Source organism: Coturnix japonica, chromosome 3 (assembly GCF_001577835.2).
Source record: "Coturnix japonica isolate 7356 chromosome 3, Coturnix japonica 2.1, whole genome shotgun sequence".
Lineage (NCBI taxonomy): Eukaryota > Metazoa > Chordata > Aves > Galliformes > Phasianidae > Coturnix > Coturnix japonica.
Window position 1 is genome coordinate 57,782,368 of NC_029518.1, and position 18,007 is coordinate 57,800,374.

General features: G+C 39.1%; 2 protein-coding genes across 3 annotated transcripts in view; one reads left to right on the forward strand and one right to left on the reverse strand.

Moving 5' to 3' along the window:
• ROS1 (ROS proto-oncogene 1, receptor tyrosine kinase) overlaps positions 1-12,537 on the forward strand; it is a 78,200-nt gene extending 65,663 nt beyond the window's left edge. For both annotated transcript variants that reach the window (XM_015858759.2, XM_015858760.2), the window contains one exon: positions 9,110-12,537. In XM_015858759.2, the coding sequence (XP_015714245.1) occupies positions 9,110-9,261 (152 nt within the window). In that variant the 3' untranslated portion in view covers positions 9,262-12,537. The remainder of the gene's footprint in view (positions 1-9,109) is intronic.
• Positions 213-1,485, reverse strand: LOC107311877 (E3 ubiquitin-protein ligase TRIP12-like). Its single transcript, XM_032443717.1, has one exon. It carries the CDS (start codon positions 1,302-1,304, stop codon positions 576-578), a length of 729 nt encoding a protein of 242 aa, XP_032299608.1. The 5' UTR covers positions 1,305-1,485; the 3' UTR covers positions 213-575.
• Positions 12,538-18,007: the final 5,470 nt, after the last annotated feature.

The following is an 18,007-nucleotide window of genomic DNA, read 5'->3' on the forward strand; positions in this document are numbered from 1 at the left end:
TGAAATCCAGCCCTAGATCCTCCACTGAGCAGCCATTCATATTCAGAGTTTCCAATGCATGCTGTAGACTTTCTTTGGTCTGTGTTCTGTTCTGCTCAATTCTTTTCTTTTGTCTTACAATATCTTCAAGGTGATATATTGATTTGGCTACTACTGGATCAATACTGAACAAGTCATGTGACATCAAAGAAGTTTCCTGGTGTAACAGTGCATTTTTTCCTGTCCAGCCATGGTGCCACTATGCTATCCTGAGAATCTGATTGATTGATTTCTGGATTAGTATCCAGTAGTCTTTGTGTGGCTCAATCACCATCAAAAGCAGTTATACAAAACAGCATTTGTAGGGTATCAGATGGAAAGAAAAATAGGCTTGTTTTTCCAAGTTCTGTCAGCAAAGTTGATATGTTTCCTGTCATAATCACCAGTGGATCTTGACTCTGTCTGTTTGCTTTTGCTGTCAGTTTACTGTTGATAAATTCTGAAGTTGGAATAATCTCCTTGCTTATTGTATTATCATACAAATAATACCAGTATCGACTGATAGCATGTAAAATTCTCAAAAGAAGAATAAGATCTCATGAAGGATCTTCAAATGTCATGTTTTCAGGAGGAGTAGTTACAAGGTAGGCTTCTAAAGGATTCAGTACTGAAGGGCATACACCATCATGCCACAATTCATCATGCTTTTTAGAATTTCTAGGTGAGGCTTTTGTGGGAGCAGTTTCAGCTCTTCCCCTTTTATCACCAGCACAGTCTTTGCTACCATTTTCATCCTTCCATACAGGTTTGAACCAAATGGTGTACGGTTTTGTCCAAATCCTAGGTCTTCCTAATGGGTTGCTTTCATCATCAGTCGATTCCCTCTCCTCCTCAGCTTGCAAACTGTACAGCTTAACTGCTTGGTACACAGTCATATTACACAGTAGCAAGTGATCCCCAATGTAAAACTGCAATCTATGTCTCAAATTCCCTGAACTTAAGAATTGAGAAGCCAAAGACTCATCTATTTCTTCATCTGATCCATCATCATCACTACCCTCATCATCTTCTCTAGTTCCTCCATAACCTCTAGCAACAAGATATCTTTCAATAGCTTGGACCAAAGCCAGAGGATCAATCTTCACAGGTCCACCCTTCCATTGCTTCACATTAGCACAGTCTGGATGTCTTTGCAGCTGGCATTTTAACTGATGCGTATTGAAGAACTTTAAAGCTTGGCATCCTCTGCTCCCTGTTCCATTTCCACTGGGGAAGTCATGCACTTTTACTGGAAACTGCTCCATCAGACTGAGGCAACTGTTCATTTTACGGACTAATGCCAACAAAGGTGCATTTTCTAATGGCTCTAATCTTCCAAGGGGTTCTTCTCCAGGAAGTGAGGAGGAGAAGAATACATGAAGAAATCTTTTCAATCTGATATCCCTACTTACAGCATCTTTCTCACTTTTAGATGTCTAATAAAGCAGCAATTGTTTCACAAATCCACTATGCTGGAGGAGACATCAGACTCTGAGACAATGCTATGGATTTCTACAAGGCACTTGATTCCACCATCCACCTGGGGGTTAAGTTGTTCAGTTACAGTGCAAAGTCTCTGTAATACATTTAGTGCAGGGTTGCTTCCATCCATGTTTTCTGGACTAAAACTGATTGGCTGCAACTCAAGTACTCTGTCCAGTTTTGAGCCCCTCACTGCAAGAAAGACTTCAAGGCACTGGAACATGTTCAAAGAAGGGCAACAAAGTTGGTGAGGAGTCTGGAGCACAGGCCTTATGAGGAACAGCTGAAGGAGCTGGGATTGTTCAGTCTGGAGAAGAGGCTCAGGGGAGACTTTATTGCTCTCTATTACTACCCGAAAGGAGGTTGTAGTGAGTTGGGGGTTGGCCTCTTCTCTCATGTAACTGATAGGACTACAGGAAATGGCTTCAAGCTGCACCAGGGGAGGTTCAGGCTGGATGTTAGGAAATACTGCTTCTCTGAAGGAGTGGTCAGGCACTGGAATGGGCTGCCCAGTGAGGTGGTGGAGTCACCAACCCTGGAGGTGTTCAAGGAACATTTGGATGTTGTGTTGAGGGACATGGTGATGGGTGGATGGTTGGACTGGGTGATCCTGTGGGTCTTTTCTAAGCTTGGTGATTCTATGATTAACTCAAAATAACTACAATACTTAGCTTTACATGGGAAAGTACTTATTCCAAATTCTGTTAAACCTTACCTGCTTGTAGTTATCTAGGCAATTAGCAGGTCTGTACATGCTATTAGCATTTTTTAATAGGTAGAAATGCTGTGAAAACGTTAGACTTCCTTATCAACATTATTACTGATGCACCGTGTCAAGCAGATTGCAAGTAAGGGTGAACTAATATAAAAAGCATGCCAGTGGTCTGGAGAGCACACTAACAGGATAGTGAGGGGACGATAGAAGAGACACCAGCTTTGCTGCCACGAGTTACCCATATAAAGGAGGCAGCAAATAGCAGTAAATATGTCCAAGCAACACCAGCAGGTCCTGGCATCACTGTTTAGAAAGAGAGTAAAGGAATCTAAGCAGAGAATTATTTTTCTTTCTTGACCAAAGGATGGCAAATATGGACAGCTATAAGCAATCATACTTCTTCCAGCACTAAGTGGCTAGGCGGCAGCCCACTGGGATGTGCAGATTACTTCTCAGGCTATGTCAATAATGGCTCAAAGCCAATAACATTTTTATAGAAAAAAACAAAAAAAAACCAAAAAAAAAAACCAAAAAAAAAAAAACCCAGTGTCACAGGCAGGAGAACATGAGTTTGTTCCTTTGGGATAGTAGTCTACAGAGTAAGTATTGCAGTAAATACATATAAAGCATCATAAAGTTTCACTAAATATTTTCTGAATATCTGTAGGATCTTATGGGTTTTTTCTTGCCTACTTCTCACTCATTTCAACTGAAAGTAGCATTAATGAGGGTTATGTACCCAGATCTGCTTTTACCTCACTCCTGCTGTATTTCAGCAGATGAGCACAATACCAGCTGCAGCACTCATTGCAAGTCCCTCTGTATGAAGTGAGTTTAAAGGCTCTTGATATCTACCAGTTGAGCATTTATTCTTCTTGCTCTTACAGGCTTTCCCAGGACAGTGAATGTGGGCAGGCAAGAAATGTTAACATTTTCAATGAGGGAAGTGCATCTGCAGCACTGAGATGTCTGTGGTCTTGCTGGTTTTTAATCAAATTGGAATTGATTCAAGAGCCCCACTCATGGCTGAAATACAGGCTGTTCTTCCCTCCTTTTCAAAAAGTGCAAAAGAAATATGCTAAAAGGATGGTCCTGCATTGCTGTAAAAATAACTAGTCCATCTATTCTCAGAAATGACTTTTTACATTTGTGCATTCAAGACAGTGTTATGTTTTTTCAAGTCCCAAGCATTTCCCTTTATGAGTATGGAAACACCTGCCCATTTTGGCAAACATCTTTGTCGACATCAGACAACTGGGCATTAAGCAGCTGGAGCAGCTCCTTGCCTTTTTGACACAGGAGGACTATTCTTACTGGTGCTGCTCCCAGTAATGCATTCTGGATCTATAAGGAAGAAATGTAGAACTGCTCAAAAACCGTCAGAGCATGACACCGTTACTGCTGGAAGAGGCTGCCCTGACAAGAGCAGATAGTAAGGCTGTTTGAGGGAGCCTGAGGAAATCCATAGTTGTGACAATTGCCACTGTTACCTTGAAGTCGTTTTGTAGATAGGAGGCAAATATTGCCATCAAAGCTACCAGCTGACAGCATTTATTCTGAGATGATTAGGAAAAAACAAAATCACATTCAGAAAGGTTGATAATGTCATTTAAGTTTGGTAAAACGATGTGGATCATAGTTGATATACTGTTTTCTTTGAGTATAATAATGTGAGGAGCAGAGTTCTGGCATGACTAGACAAAAACAGCAACTACAGCAAAAAACTCCTCAAAAGTAAACAGCAACTACAGCAAAAAACTCAAAAGTTGGTCTCATTTGCCCTCAGCATTTTGTTTTGTTCAAGAGCTGCAAGTGTTGGTTGTTTAAAAAAGGGCTGAATGGAAACACATTCAGCCTTAAAAGATAATATTTTAATCCCTAAACTGGAGATGCCTTTTGGTAAACGTGGGAAGCTAAAATACCCAGTGTATTTAGTTTTTTTTTTTTTTTCAGCAATTAAAGCACCTGCTAAAAATGTCACTTTTTTTCTTCTTTTTTTCTTTTTTTTTCTTTTTAACTAAGTGCAAAACTTTTCATTGAGGGGATTTGCTATTAAAATCTGGGATCAGGGCTCTCATTGTTAATGATATGTCTGCTGACTGAAAAGTACTGGATTGCTATGTAAGTCACTAGCTTATTTTCCTAAAACTAGATGCCTTTTAGAAACTATTCTGCACACCTTTCCAGTCTTAAAGTAATCACTTGGACAAACGGAAGCTTCTCTGAAGCAGATGTGTTGATAAGAGCCATTTTTAAACCTTGTATCTAGCCTCCTTTGTATTTTTCTGAAATTCAGTAATCCTCTTCCCCACTTAGTTTAGTGAGTGCCTGACCCAAAGCCAGGAGGGGTCAACAAAAAGGCTTCTTCCAAAACAGTGAGTGCTTACAACACTACAACTACAGGAAAAGGCAGACTTGATGGGATGATCATTTTCTTTGTGTTCCCTAGACGAACGCTTTTTGATTCCAGAGAGTGCACATTAGCTGTATGACATTGCATGGAAAGTAATACTAAAACTTTGCTTTGCAATGGGTGAGAAAAAATATATTTTAACATCAGATCATCTGATTTTACAAATTACATTTATGTTGTATGAGTGTGCAGATATAACCAACTAAAATTTAGGTTCTGCGCTTACACTGTCCATGTAGGCCATTTGATAGTCACCAGAGAGTTGTACACATGTTCGAAGGATGACACTGTGGAAAGGTCAGTACAAGAAATGTGTATCTCCACAAAAACACATCTCTCTCTTCCCTCTCAACTGACTGTAAAGTGAGCCTCGGCAAAAAGCCTAAACTAGATATGTAACATTGGAGTAATTAAAACTTGGTAAAATTAATCCTACTTTGTGACCTGGAGAATGGAGGTGCTTCTCTGCTTATGTATCAAGGCACACTGTATTGAAACAAGTGTGGAGCTGTCTGGTTTTGGTCCTCTTTTATTAAGTGTGATGATAAACTAATTAATAAAAAAGTTTATGTCTGTGTTTCCCAAGACAGCATCTTGTTTACATGCATTTAAGTCCATGAATCTCTAAAAAAAAATCTATGAAAATGTGGAGGAAAAATAAGCAGTCAGTGCTTCGAGCAGTTTAGTGCAGTAAAAATGCAAGATGAACAAAATCCTTGCTTTTAGTGGTTTTTTTTTGCACCTTTGCATCTTCAGTGTCTGACAGAATAGCAAAGTCAGTGAGTCACCCTCAAGCCATGCAAGATCATACATTTCGTTAGACAGGAAACACAGATATATCTCCACTGATACATAATACAGAGCAGAGTGTTAAAACGGATATATATTTGTTCTATTTATATTCTTACTGGCAATGTGCAGAAACTGAAACACAGCACCTCCAGCTCCAGGTGGACAACAGGTATTGGTCAAATGCTCCAAGCTGAATTGACTCAGTTGAGATGAAGCAGTCACTGTTTGGTAAATACCTTTTTCTTCATGAACAAAGATACACCAGGCACTTCCTCTGCAGTTGTTCCCATTGTGGGAACCTTTCTGTTATGCCAGACAGTCACTTGTTCACTCCCATACGAACTGTGCAGAAGGGGAAAGGGGCAGAGTATGTAAGAAGAAAAAAAAACCCAACAAGATAAAAATGGTAAGAAGTAAATGTGATTGTAGTTCTAAACACGTGGTCACTAACCTGTTGAAGGTTCTAAGCATCATATGCCACTGTGTTACCCAGTTTTGGTATGTTTCAGGCTGAATCCTTAGCCTCTTAGTAAATCTCTGATGTCCCATTTGTTCCTATGGAGCTTTGAAATTTGCACTAGCTGAGGTTCTGGCCTTGAAATAGCTATAACAGAAGATCAATGTCTCTAGATCAGTTTGTTCTGAATCTACCAATCAGTTTTTCTGTGGACTTTTTTCCTCTTATACACTGTCACCTACTGAAATTAAACACCTCAAAACCATCTGCTTATCAAGACATCACAACAATTTGTGCCCTTCCAGGCAGGATTTCAAAACATGCTTTGAGACCTCACAGCTTGCAGTGAAGGCAGAGGAAGGGAGACTGTGCTGGAAAGGCGGGATGCATGACCCTGCTCATATGGCTGCTGCAGGAAGCGGCAGGCTGGGATGCTGGGATTTAGAGGGGGAAGCACAGATTTTATCAGTTTGGGACTGGCCTTCTCAGAGGAGCCTAAGCAATCAAACTCAATCTGTCATGATTATGAGTCAGGCGATCACAGTGTCTTGTATCACTTAATGTGGGGTTCTTTAGACCAAAGTTCTGCCTACTCATGGAGAGCTGCACTGTAATTAGTTTACCTGCAGTTTAGCTCAGATGTTGTAATTACAACTAGTAGTGGGGAAAACATCTCAAGAGGTCATGCATTTAGGAACTGACACAGGTATCTACACAGCTGAAGTGCAGAGCTTTCAACATTTTAATATTGGAAGTGGTCTGTCTGAGGGAGCATGGAACACTGTGGGGATCTACTTCTCAATGGAGTTCTCATATTGATCACTGTGCTGCCAGAGCCAGCCTACCTCATGCCCTGATGTAGGCTGTTTGGAGTGGATGTGGGTAACTCTACACTGTGCAGCGGCCCACAGTATGGACAAGCCAGTAGGATTTAAGCATTTGGAGTTGACTTCCCAGCACGACTCCAGATTCTATTAAGGTGTTCCTTGGACGCCTCCTCTCGGTACGTTTGTTGGCTCAGCCAGGCTCTGCTTGTGAAATCTGAGGGGATCACATCACATGGTTTATCCTGCATTTACTCACGTATAACCCAGCATGACTATACATCAATCAACTAATTTTAGAAAAGTTAAAATTGAAAAGAAAAGAGAGATATCTCATGAATATGCTGACCTGTCTCCCATCTCCAGACTTTATCTTTCTCCAAATTCTTGATGTTGTTTGGAAGGGACTTCTTAACATTATTCAAACTTCTCTACATTGTCTTATGGCTTCCCAGGATGTTGGTGGTGCCTCTAGGTCTCTTCTGGGGGAAATTTCTGGGGGAAATTTCACAAGATACAAAGATTTTTTTCTTAACTTTTAATTTTCAGTATCTTCTGTCTCTGTCTGTCATATATCTCAGTGAGCAAAACTATTTGCTTGTTTGCTGACTTGCATTGTACTGCATACTCTGACATCTTTGCACAGTTTTTGGCTCGTGCAGCAGAATAGTGCTAAGCTTTCATGGGCACTGAACACTATGCTAAGAGAAGACAACACAATGGTAAAGGAAAGGACTGTTGTAGTCAAAAATCTCATTATGTCAGTGGTTATGCAGCTTATGTGGGTCATGTTATAGAAGAAAGGGTATCAATGTTATCTTCTTCCTCTTTCTTTTTACAGGGTATGAGCATTCCATACACACACACACACACACACACACACACAAAATGTCCTTGCTTGTTTTGTCTCAAAAGCTCAAAAAGTAAAACCGAGCTAAAGGTGTTGATTTTTCAGCTCTTTTTCTCTGCAATGAGAAATACAGTGGCATATGGGCTAAAGAAGGATTATAATATTTCATATATTCCGTAGATCTTCAGACCTGTTGGGGAAAGAATTAGTAATGTATCTATATATCTGGTAAAAATATCTCAGTGACCTCATACTCACATTTGTGTAAACATCACCTCATCAGTTCCAGATACTTATACAGGAAACAAATCTGAATGCTCCTCCAGTGTTCTATACTTAGGCAGGTCAGCCGGCATATGTCTGGTCTGTAAATACCGAGTTTTACTTGGGTCCTTATTTTAAGGTTTCTCTCTTAAGAGTTTGCCGCAAACATGCTCTCAGCATTTGCCAGCCTGCCTTTTCCAAGGCAACTTGTGCCTGAGGGTTTCCATTAAAATATTTATTAAACAAAAGCCACATACAAAGAAGAGCTGTACTGGTTGGTGAACACTTAATTGGGATTGAATTACTAAATATTGCCATAATAGTCCTGAAGTGACAAAGTGAGTATCAAATGATTTTTTTGTAGCTGTCAGTCAGTATGGTATATGAAGGCAGTTCGTTCTGTCCCAGTCTGCACTTTGCTAGCAGGTTTCTAAATTCAAAACTCTTGTTCATGCTTTTTCCTCATAATACTTACTAGTGGTCTCTAGTATGTGGAGAAGACTTTCGAGTTTGTAATTGAAGTATGTGTGTCTTTATAGTGACATAATAGTTTGTTGTCCCACTGCAATAGCACAACACATGTGATTCTTATGAGTCGATTACCGTGAATGTCACATTTCATTTTCCAGTTGTGAAGTAAAATAAGAGGGGAGCAGAATAAAATAAAAAAAGACATGTTACTAGGAACAACTGCACAGAATAGCAACAATTATAACATGAGCTTTTAGTTAATTGCTTAATATATTTATATATGTATATATATATAGTACCTGCAGTAGTTTTCAGACAATGATGCACATGCAAACAGCATCAAATTAAGAAAAAAATGTAAAGTTTTTAGTAATGGATAAAAGACATTGTACTGCTGAGTTCACATTTCCTGGAAGACAGAATATTACAATTCTTCTAGAGAGGGGGTATGTTACAACTTAGCAGGTAGAAAACTGCCCATGTTACAGGACATTATTACTGTATTACTAGCCAGGTTACAAAAAGCTAGAGATTAAAACCATTTTAGCTTTATGCAGGCTATCTTTCCTACCAAAAGTTCATGTGTTCATAAATATAATTCCATCTGCAAAATTATTAATGGCGATGACCAAACATCCTCAAGTGATTTGGTGGAAGATATAATCCATGCAAGCAATAGCAGAAAATAGGTTTGACTCATCGGTCACTCTTCACACAGTCACTAGACAGACTTTCTCTACCAGCTGACTTCGTGGTTTTTCTCATACTATTTGTATATTACTGGGTTGTTAACTTTTTTTTTTTTTTTTTTTTTTAATTGCAGATATTGATGTTTCACCTGCAGATTCAGACAGCATTCTTTCAACCACTCTAATGGAAGCAAAGGATCAAGAAGGCCTAAATTATTTGGTAGTAGTCAAAGAAAGCAACCAAGATCAAGGTAGCATCAGCTCTGCAGAACTTACTTCAATCTAATACCATCTGTCTAATGCTCTGTTTGAGGACGGAAGAGAGAACTCCACCTAAGAAGATGTAAGACAGAGAAAATATCATGCATTTTATTATACATTTAAAGATTTCTTAAAAGAAACGCTACCACTTTAAAACACCAGAACTTCCAGAGAATGTCATAAGGTACTGAAACTTGTCTACAACAGGACAACAGTCACATATTTTTGACTTTCTAAGTGCTAAGGTTCATGTGTTTCACAAGAAATAGTTTAAGGAAATAAAACTTGCCATCAGAGAGAAAATGATTTTACTATGATGTCCATTAATTTTATACAGAGACATAAACTTTGGACACAAGAAGTCCTTCCAAAAGAGAAGTACTGGCACGCTATCTTGTGGAAGGAAACAACCTGATCATGAAAAGAAAAACAGTTCAAGTATAGCTCCATTAAGCACACATGAAATTATGCAAATTGAAAAGCTAACAAATGCTAGTTGTATTTTTCTGATCTCCAAATCTGTAAGCAATTGAAGAAAGGTGGCTGGGTTGTTCACTGCGGGGATGGCCTATTTTATCATTTAATTTAAACATACGCTTGAAATCATCTCAAATTTTAAGTTGCACAGTGATTGATCTGTGAATCTAGTATCCACATTCCTTTTCCCTTTTAATGTTGATCACCTTTCATTTCTTAATTGATTGGATAAAGGTAAATGTTTTTCCTTGATGTCCTTAGAGATCAAATCAAAATATGCAATAAAACAATATATAAATAATTCCTGAGTAAAAGGAAGCAATAATCTCTTTGGAATGCTTCATCATGAAGAGCAATTTGCAAATTTTGCAGAGATATTCACTGACATCTGTCTGGAAACTAGAATCATATCCTGCTTTTATGCAAACTCTTGATAGTGGGGAAACGCTGGAGGGTAGTAATTGTTTAATGCTAAAGTGTAGAAATTTTTAAGGAACACTGCCACTGAAGTCAAGCTCCAAAAGTTTCTTAAATGGAGATTCAATACAGATAAAAAAATATGTTTGGCATTTGACTATTTGAAAGTCTTGCCTCAAATTTAATAAAAATTGAGATATTTTGGAATTAGTATTCTTTAAAAATTGTTTGCAAAAACAAACAAACCGAAAAACCAACAACCAATTCAAATTGGCTGTTATCATATGTCATTTTTTCCTTACCATTTAGCCACACTTGTACATGTACAAGCCACGGTTGCCAATACCAACAGTTGAAACACTTCTATCTTTTCTTCTTTTAACTTACACTCACCAGGCCATTAGTGATGCCTAACGAAATACTGTATAATGTTTCCTCCCTCTTCAATTTCTGTTTGATTAATTGCACAGCTATTCCTTTCATTTCAGTAACTTACACATGAGTAACATTTACTAACCAGTAACACTTGCTAACTGGAAACAAGGAAGATCTCTGTTCCGTGGTCACAATACTAGGATGACTTCACTTGCACATGTAATTCCACTTAACTCCAGAAGACTGCTCAGTCAGCAAGCTGCAAACAAAAGTTTGTGAATGAACATGACTTCATATGATATCTCTTTCACATGATATTCTGATATTAGCAGGAGCCTTCAATCCTGCCAAGAAGCTTATCTAGGCAGCATCGTTCACAGGCCCCATGACTGTGTCTGTGATATAACCCACATCAGTTTAGTCTTTTATAGGTCTGAGTTGGAAAATGATCATGCAAAAGCCTATCCAGCATAAGTAAACTGAGTTAGTGTAGAAGGCGAGTAACAGTGAAATCAGTAGTAATACCTTTGACACCTCAAACTAGTCATGAATACACAAGGATACAAAAAGAATAGACAGGAAGTTAAGTGTTGCATTGTTTATAACAAAACATAGTTGGAAACTAGTTGGAAAACTAGTTTTGATGGAGGGTTTATTAGAAGAAGATGAAGAACAAAGTGTTGAGTTTAATGCATTGCCAACAAAACTCAAAATAATGACCACTATTGCACCCAACAGTAATGAAAAATTGATTGGATAAGACACAAGTCTCTAAATACATATCTAAGAATCCTCCTATATAACTTGCAGGAGTCAGTGGAAGACACGTTATTTAACCTTCCCCATGTACACAGTGTGGTCCAAAGCATGCTTGGTGATGCCATTTTTCAGCTCTAAGTCTGACCTTGCCCATCATTGCTTTATCCTGCTTCCTGTCTTAGAGAAGTACATACACAAGGTTTGTACTGACTGGGAGTTCAAAGTTACCCTATCTGAATCCACTCATAACACTAGTTGCAAAAAGCTTCTTAATCTTTCACACTTCCATTTCACTTTTCTCTACAAATCAGCATTTCACATTCTTTTTCGTACTGAAATTACTCCTCACCTCTTCATGATTATCCACGTTTTACTCATCAATTTTCTTTACACTCTGAAGGACATCTCTCACTTTCAAGCAGCTAGCATCTGATAATATTTCTCATAGCTACCTTTGGAGACAGTAGGAGGGATGAACAGGCATGAAAGACTCTCTTAACACGATCTCTCTTAGGAAAGAAAAAGGGCCTGTGTTTATTTCTCTCTGTTGCTGACTCCACCTGTGGCAGACAAAGTGAAAGATTCAAGAAAGCTTTGAATTTAAGTGTCTTGACTTTCAAGTATATAGTTTTTTGGGTTTTGTTTTGTTTGTTTGTTTGTTTGTTTTTAAGTTAATGTAGATGGATTTAAGGATAATATCATCTTTTTAAAAAAGTATATATTTAGCAGAGAAAAGAATCCTGACATATCAGAAAGATTAAATGTGAGATACAAATGAAACAGTCATTATGACCACAGTTGTGTAACATCCTGCTGAAAGAGAGACTCACCCTCAAGTGTACAGCCAATTTTGTGTATCTTTACCTTCTTTGTTTAAGGCATACATTGATAATGAGTATGGGGTGTGGTATCTAATGTAGTAAGAACATTTCTTCCTGAATCCACTCATAAGCCAGCAGAAGGTACCTCCTGTGAAGATTATTTCTGCAAGACCTGGAGAAAGTAGGAAGTGGTTTTTGGAATCTGAAGTGAAAATTTATAGAGATTCTTGCTGGCAATTCTGACAGCTTCTTAAGAAAAGTATAGTTCTCAGGCTAGTACAAAAGCAGATAGGCTCAATTTTCAACCACTGTACATCAGTTTAAATATGTTACAATGAGTTGATATACGTTAGTGAGGAAACAGTCTCGATCATAAGGTTCTCAAGATTTGTTGTGACTTTGGCAAGTGCTACTTTAGTTGCTATAATTAAAAATTCAATCGTTTCAATGCAGTGTATAGTCTTGCCTCAGCATCACCAGCCTTCTTGAAAGTACTACCTGAATGGTCTTGAAAAGTATCTTCTCAGATAAGATCTGGAAATAAAGGGGAGTAGGAAAAACTGCTACTTAATACTGAAATCAACTAATGCTTGTACCCAACAGTTAGCAATGTTCATGTTAACAGCTCTTTAACAACTTACTTGCATGTGAAGCAGTGCAAAAGTAACAACCTAAGAAATTGAGAAGTAAAGGTCCAAGAACAGGTTCTGTCAAAATTCAACGTCAAGAGAGGTTTTATGTTGCTGTTGCAATTCTAGAAAAGAACATGCAGAAGAAAAGCTAATTCTTCCTGCCCGTTAAAGAAAAAATCTGGCACATACTATTTTTTCCCTACCCCACTTTTCAGGTTTAGGTTTACTGAAGTTTTGCAGAGTATTAAATGCTCCTCCTCCCTTCTCTGTTCACGTGGCAGCATCATGCTTTTGCACAGTTGCACAGTTCTGTCCTTTCCTTTTCCATGGGGATCCCGACTACTTTCTCTCCAATACATATTTCTTCTGGCACACAGCATTTTGTGGGTAGGGGGCATTTTTTAAGCACCTCTAAACTGACATTGGAGGGCTTGGTGAAGCAAATTCTTATCTAATGTACATCCTTTTTCACCCACTCTATGGCTCATCACATCTTCCAAATGGCTGCTGATTCTGAAGAACTATTTGGACTCTGGAGGAGCAAGGTCTGGGCAAATGCCACCCGTTGTAGGCAATTATCTCATGGATCACACAAAGAGTCCAGAAAATTTATTTGGTTTAGACTACCTTGTTCTTATAGAGAGGAAAGAAAAGAATGGTTTCTCCCTCTCCTCCTATTTCTTGGTACTGCAACTCTGCAGAGCTCTGTCACTCCCACACTCAAACACAGGCAGTGACTATTCCCCACAATGAGGGTTTCTAACCTGTTGAGTCATTTCTCCTACAGGATATCTTCTATTCTTTTGTCCACCCTCGCATTTTTCCCCAGACTGTTCTCAGTTCTACAAGCTCCTTTCTGAAAGCAAGAGATCAGAAACACAGTGTATTCAAGGCTCGTTAAAGTATTTCCTGCTCTCTAATTTTTTCTTAATTACTCCTACTATTTTATTTGCTTGTTTGTTAGTTTGTTTGCTTTTTTGTCTAAGTACTGAGGTGACATTTTTATGGAATTATCTTTCACAGTCCTCATATGCTGTTTCTAAGCAATAATGGCCACCTTGCAGTCCATCTGCTTATTTGTGAAGTTATTAAAACTTTGTTATGTATTTAACTTCACCTTTTAATCATTTCATATTTCAGTTTCAACTGGTGTTTTATTGTCAGGTCTTTGAGCTGCATGAGATCCTCTGCAACTCCTCAGAGATGGGTCTCTTTACAGTCCTGATTTAACTGCTCACACCTTCCCACAGCGTTCCTTCTGATTATACTAAATGATACATATCCCAGAAAAATTACTTCATTGGTGCACTTTTTACCCTTCAGGAACTGACCACTTATTCCTATTCTTTTTCTCTAAGATTTTAACAAGATACATGTCAAGATGAGGATCCTTCACTCTTTGGAAAGCTTTGTAGAAGACAAAGTAAAAAACCTTTTGGAAATCCACATAGGCTATATCAAATAGATAATTCTTATCCATGTTTGTTGTTCAGTTCATAGAATTTCATCAGGGCTTGCAAACCTGGTGGTTTTCTAAGACTCTACTTAGAATGACACTTTGCACCTCTGCCTGACATTATGTTTTAACTCTCATAAATAATCAGAAACCTTGTGCTTCAAAGCCAAATGCTGATGCCAAAATATTGTCATTATTGACAATGGCATAAATGATACTACCGTATAAAATAACCTTTATAATAATGTGTTAACTTCTTCAGATGACATTTTCCATTTGGAGGATGTTCATCACTGCCTTCTACCTTTTACAGTAAGAAGTGAGCTGTAAAATAGGCACTCTGTGAATACCAGTCAGTTTTGCAATGCTGTTCACATAGCAGACTTTTCTTTTTCTGGTTTTCTTCCTTTTCTTTTTTTTCCTCCTACCTTTCTGGCAGTGTAGGTCATTCAGTGATTATTAGAGTTGAGGATACTGAAATACCTGTGTGCTCTTGTGGTAAGTAACTGTGGTTTTCTCTTCATCCCACTGGAAACTGTGTTGACATTGTTTTATTTCAATGAGACCTTAGTCCTCTGATTAATCTGGTGTATTTCTCTGTATGTATCCAACTTTCACACCTTTCCTGGAGGAAAATGCATAAGTTCTCAGTAATTTCCAGTCACAAATATATTTAGCTTTCTCTCACAGAAACTCTGGGGACCACAGAATTAACGTTTTATAAGAATATCTTCTCTCATGTCTTCCTGTCTCTTTAATATGACCTCACCACACACCCAACAATGGAAACCAACCTGCACGATCCAGCCTTATGAGCTCACCAGCCTTCTTCTCTCCTCAGTTTGTCTACTGACATAGTCTTTGCCATCTTAACAACGACATCACTCCACAGTTTTTGAGTCTGTTGCTTAAGAATTATCCTCTGCCTAAATTGACTAAAACAAAACTAGTGACTTTGTATGCAAACTCTGTGCATGCAGATACCCTATGCTGAATATGCTAAACTTTCTTTCATTTAAACTACTCTGTACTTGCAGACAGAAGGATTTTGCTGTTTTTGAGAAAGCTTAGAGAAGATTCTCTGTATTAGCAGTGCAAATTTTGAAGAATAGTATGTTTATCCTCAGGGTGAGCTCCTGATAGAAATAGTCAGCATAAGGAAATTCCGCTGGAAACTGTAGGAGTGAAGGTGAATAAGAACATGATGTGTGGGGACTGCTGTATCAGAAGAGGTGCAGCTCTCAATGCCACATGTAAAGGAGCTGTTAAAAATGTCTTTCCATTAAAAACGGCACTGAGAGACATGGTTAGTGGGCATGGTATGGTGATGATGGGTTGATGGTTGGACTAGATGATCTTAGCGGTCTTTTTTTTCAATATTAATGATTCTATGATTCTGTGAAGAGGGAGAGGAGAGCAGCAACAGCTGTACAAGTATTGTTATACTTACCAATTACATTTAGAAAATTAAAAAACTCATTTCTGTACATTTACACTTAGGGTTGAGCATAGTTTTATGCTTCTAATTTATAAACAAAATTTTCCAAGACATAAATGTGAAGCGTTTGATGTGATGTCAGCATAATACACTGTATTTCCACTGACTGGGTAGGAAACTGATAAGATTTTGCAGGTGACCATGGACAAGTTTCGTAAAGATGAAGTGTTCTTTCCACACTGCCATTCTTCAGGGTTTTCTATTGCAACCACATGATGAGCTAATGCAGGCAGCTTTGTTGTCTCGCTTTGCACAGGGAGGGGATGACCATGATGAACCCAGCCAGGGTAAAACACATTCCCTCACCTGCCCCACCCAGAGTTGGCTGCTGGCTTCAGGCTAGAGGCTGTATTTTCACAGCAGAAATGGAGAAGAATCACTGTTTCTGCTGCTTATCAGCTTTCAGGGTTACCATAAAGTAATTCAATTAGGTATCACAAATGGTGGGAAAAATGGCATGTTTAGAAAAACCTCTTAGCGTCTTTGTGCACTTAATCATGTGTCCTTGCAGCAGTAAGCCTAGGCAATCACTGAGGTGTCAAAAGGGAGGAACAGGGTTTGACCTCACTGTTGCTCAGTTTTCAGGTGTGTGCATAGCAGTCATGCTGGCACTAAAACAAGGCTTCCCATTTTTTTGGGTTGTCCCTAATCTTTTTCAAGACACTTTCTCCACGGAAGCCTTTCTGAAATGCCTCTTGTCTCAATACAGGCATGATTTTTTCTGTGGTAAATGTGTACTAAAATCCTCTTCAACAGCCTTTGATTCAATTTTATGTTATATGTTGAGTAAAATGCAAATATCTTGATGGAAACAATGCAAGAAAACTAGTGACAAAATAACTGCAGGTGCTCTATAACTATGATGTTTGCACAGTTGTCTTTTGACCCAGATCATAGACCTCTGCAGATTCCCAGAAGCATATATGCTTCTAGAGCCTGAGAAGCAGGAAAAAGAAACGTGGGCAATAAAGTAACTTTTAGAAGATAGGCTCATATGCAGTAGGGCTGGGCCATGAATAGAAGTTTGTGCCTGTTACTCTGAGGGCTATGCAAATATAAAGTGTTGCAAATTCTTTTCAGATATGTGGGTTTTTTTAAATCATGAGAGCAATAAGTTAGGTGGCAAAGCAAAATAACAAAGTGCCCTGGGACATGCACTGCCAGAGAAGGTAAACAAAACACATATAAGTGCCTTCATGAGGGTAGGATTTGAATTTTCTTAGCAGAACAAACTCTCTGCCTTGGCTCTCTGTGCTCTCACTGAAGTGGAGGTCATGGCTAGTGACAACTGGGAGCTGTTCCTGGAGCCTCTCTTGCCTTTTTAGGTTATGAGGGTCTCTGTGTGTTTAGGATAATATGATTGACAGCTCCACTCCGGCCCCAATTAGCACCCTATAATTTATTAGCTTCTGCTTTCAGATTATGCGCTAACTTCACAAATATTTCAACCACGGAAACAGCAGATATCAAGTGTCCCTTTCCTGATCCAGCTCACTGTGACCGCAGTTAAATACACAGAGGGAGCTGTGCAGGTCTGTCAAGAGAAAATAATCATTTGTGCCTGTGTGCAACTGGGGCTGTCACAGCCCTTTTGGGTTCTTCTTGTGAAAAAGTTTTATTCTGCTGTGTGAGGGATTCAGACCCAACTCCTACCAGTAGGGTCCAGGACTGGAAACAGTGTGCTGGCTCTTTTGGTTCAGTTCTGCTTCTTGTGCAAGTATTGAAGTTTCAACCACAGATAAGAGGTGCTGATGACAAAGCTCACATCCCTCATTGTGGCACTCCTTGTGGCTGCAGCATAGGACCAGTAGTGGATGCAGGAGTGAAGGGGCTCAGTGAGCAGGGAGGGCAAGGAGTGGGGGTCAGTGGATGGAGCAAGAGAAGGAGAAATGAGGAAGCTGAACGGGAAGACACCTTGCAGTCTGACCATGCCAGGTGAAACAGGAGAAGATGCCTGCAGTGGTCAGGTGGGACTACACCCAGGAAGCTCAGGCAGGAGAGGGCATAGGACTCCTCACTGCAGGTAGCGCCTGCCTGTAGGTCTGCTGTACAGCATTCATGCATTGTCCCTGGTCGTGGAAGCAGTAGGAAGTAGGAAATTATTAAGCAAAGTTAATTTCTTAGGTATAACTAGAGATGGACACTAGCAGTGGGACTCATCTGGTCTGAGCTGCTCATCAGGATGGCCAGTTCAGAAAGCAGTCTCGCTGTAGAAAGAGGTAAACAATAGCTCAGTCTCCAGGATTTCAGCCCCAGATCTTAATAGAAGGTTTTTTCTTTTTCTTTCCTTTCTTATTCTGCCTCCTTTTCTTTCTCCTTCCTTTTCCTTTCCCTTT

Bases quoted from the DNA above. Each gene is read 5' to 3' on its own strand.
- LOC107311877 (XM_032443717.1), bottom strand. From the start codon at position 1,304: ATGAACAGTTGCCTCAGTCTGATGGAGCAGTTTCCAGTAAAAGTGCAT.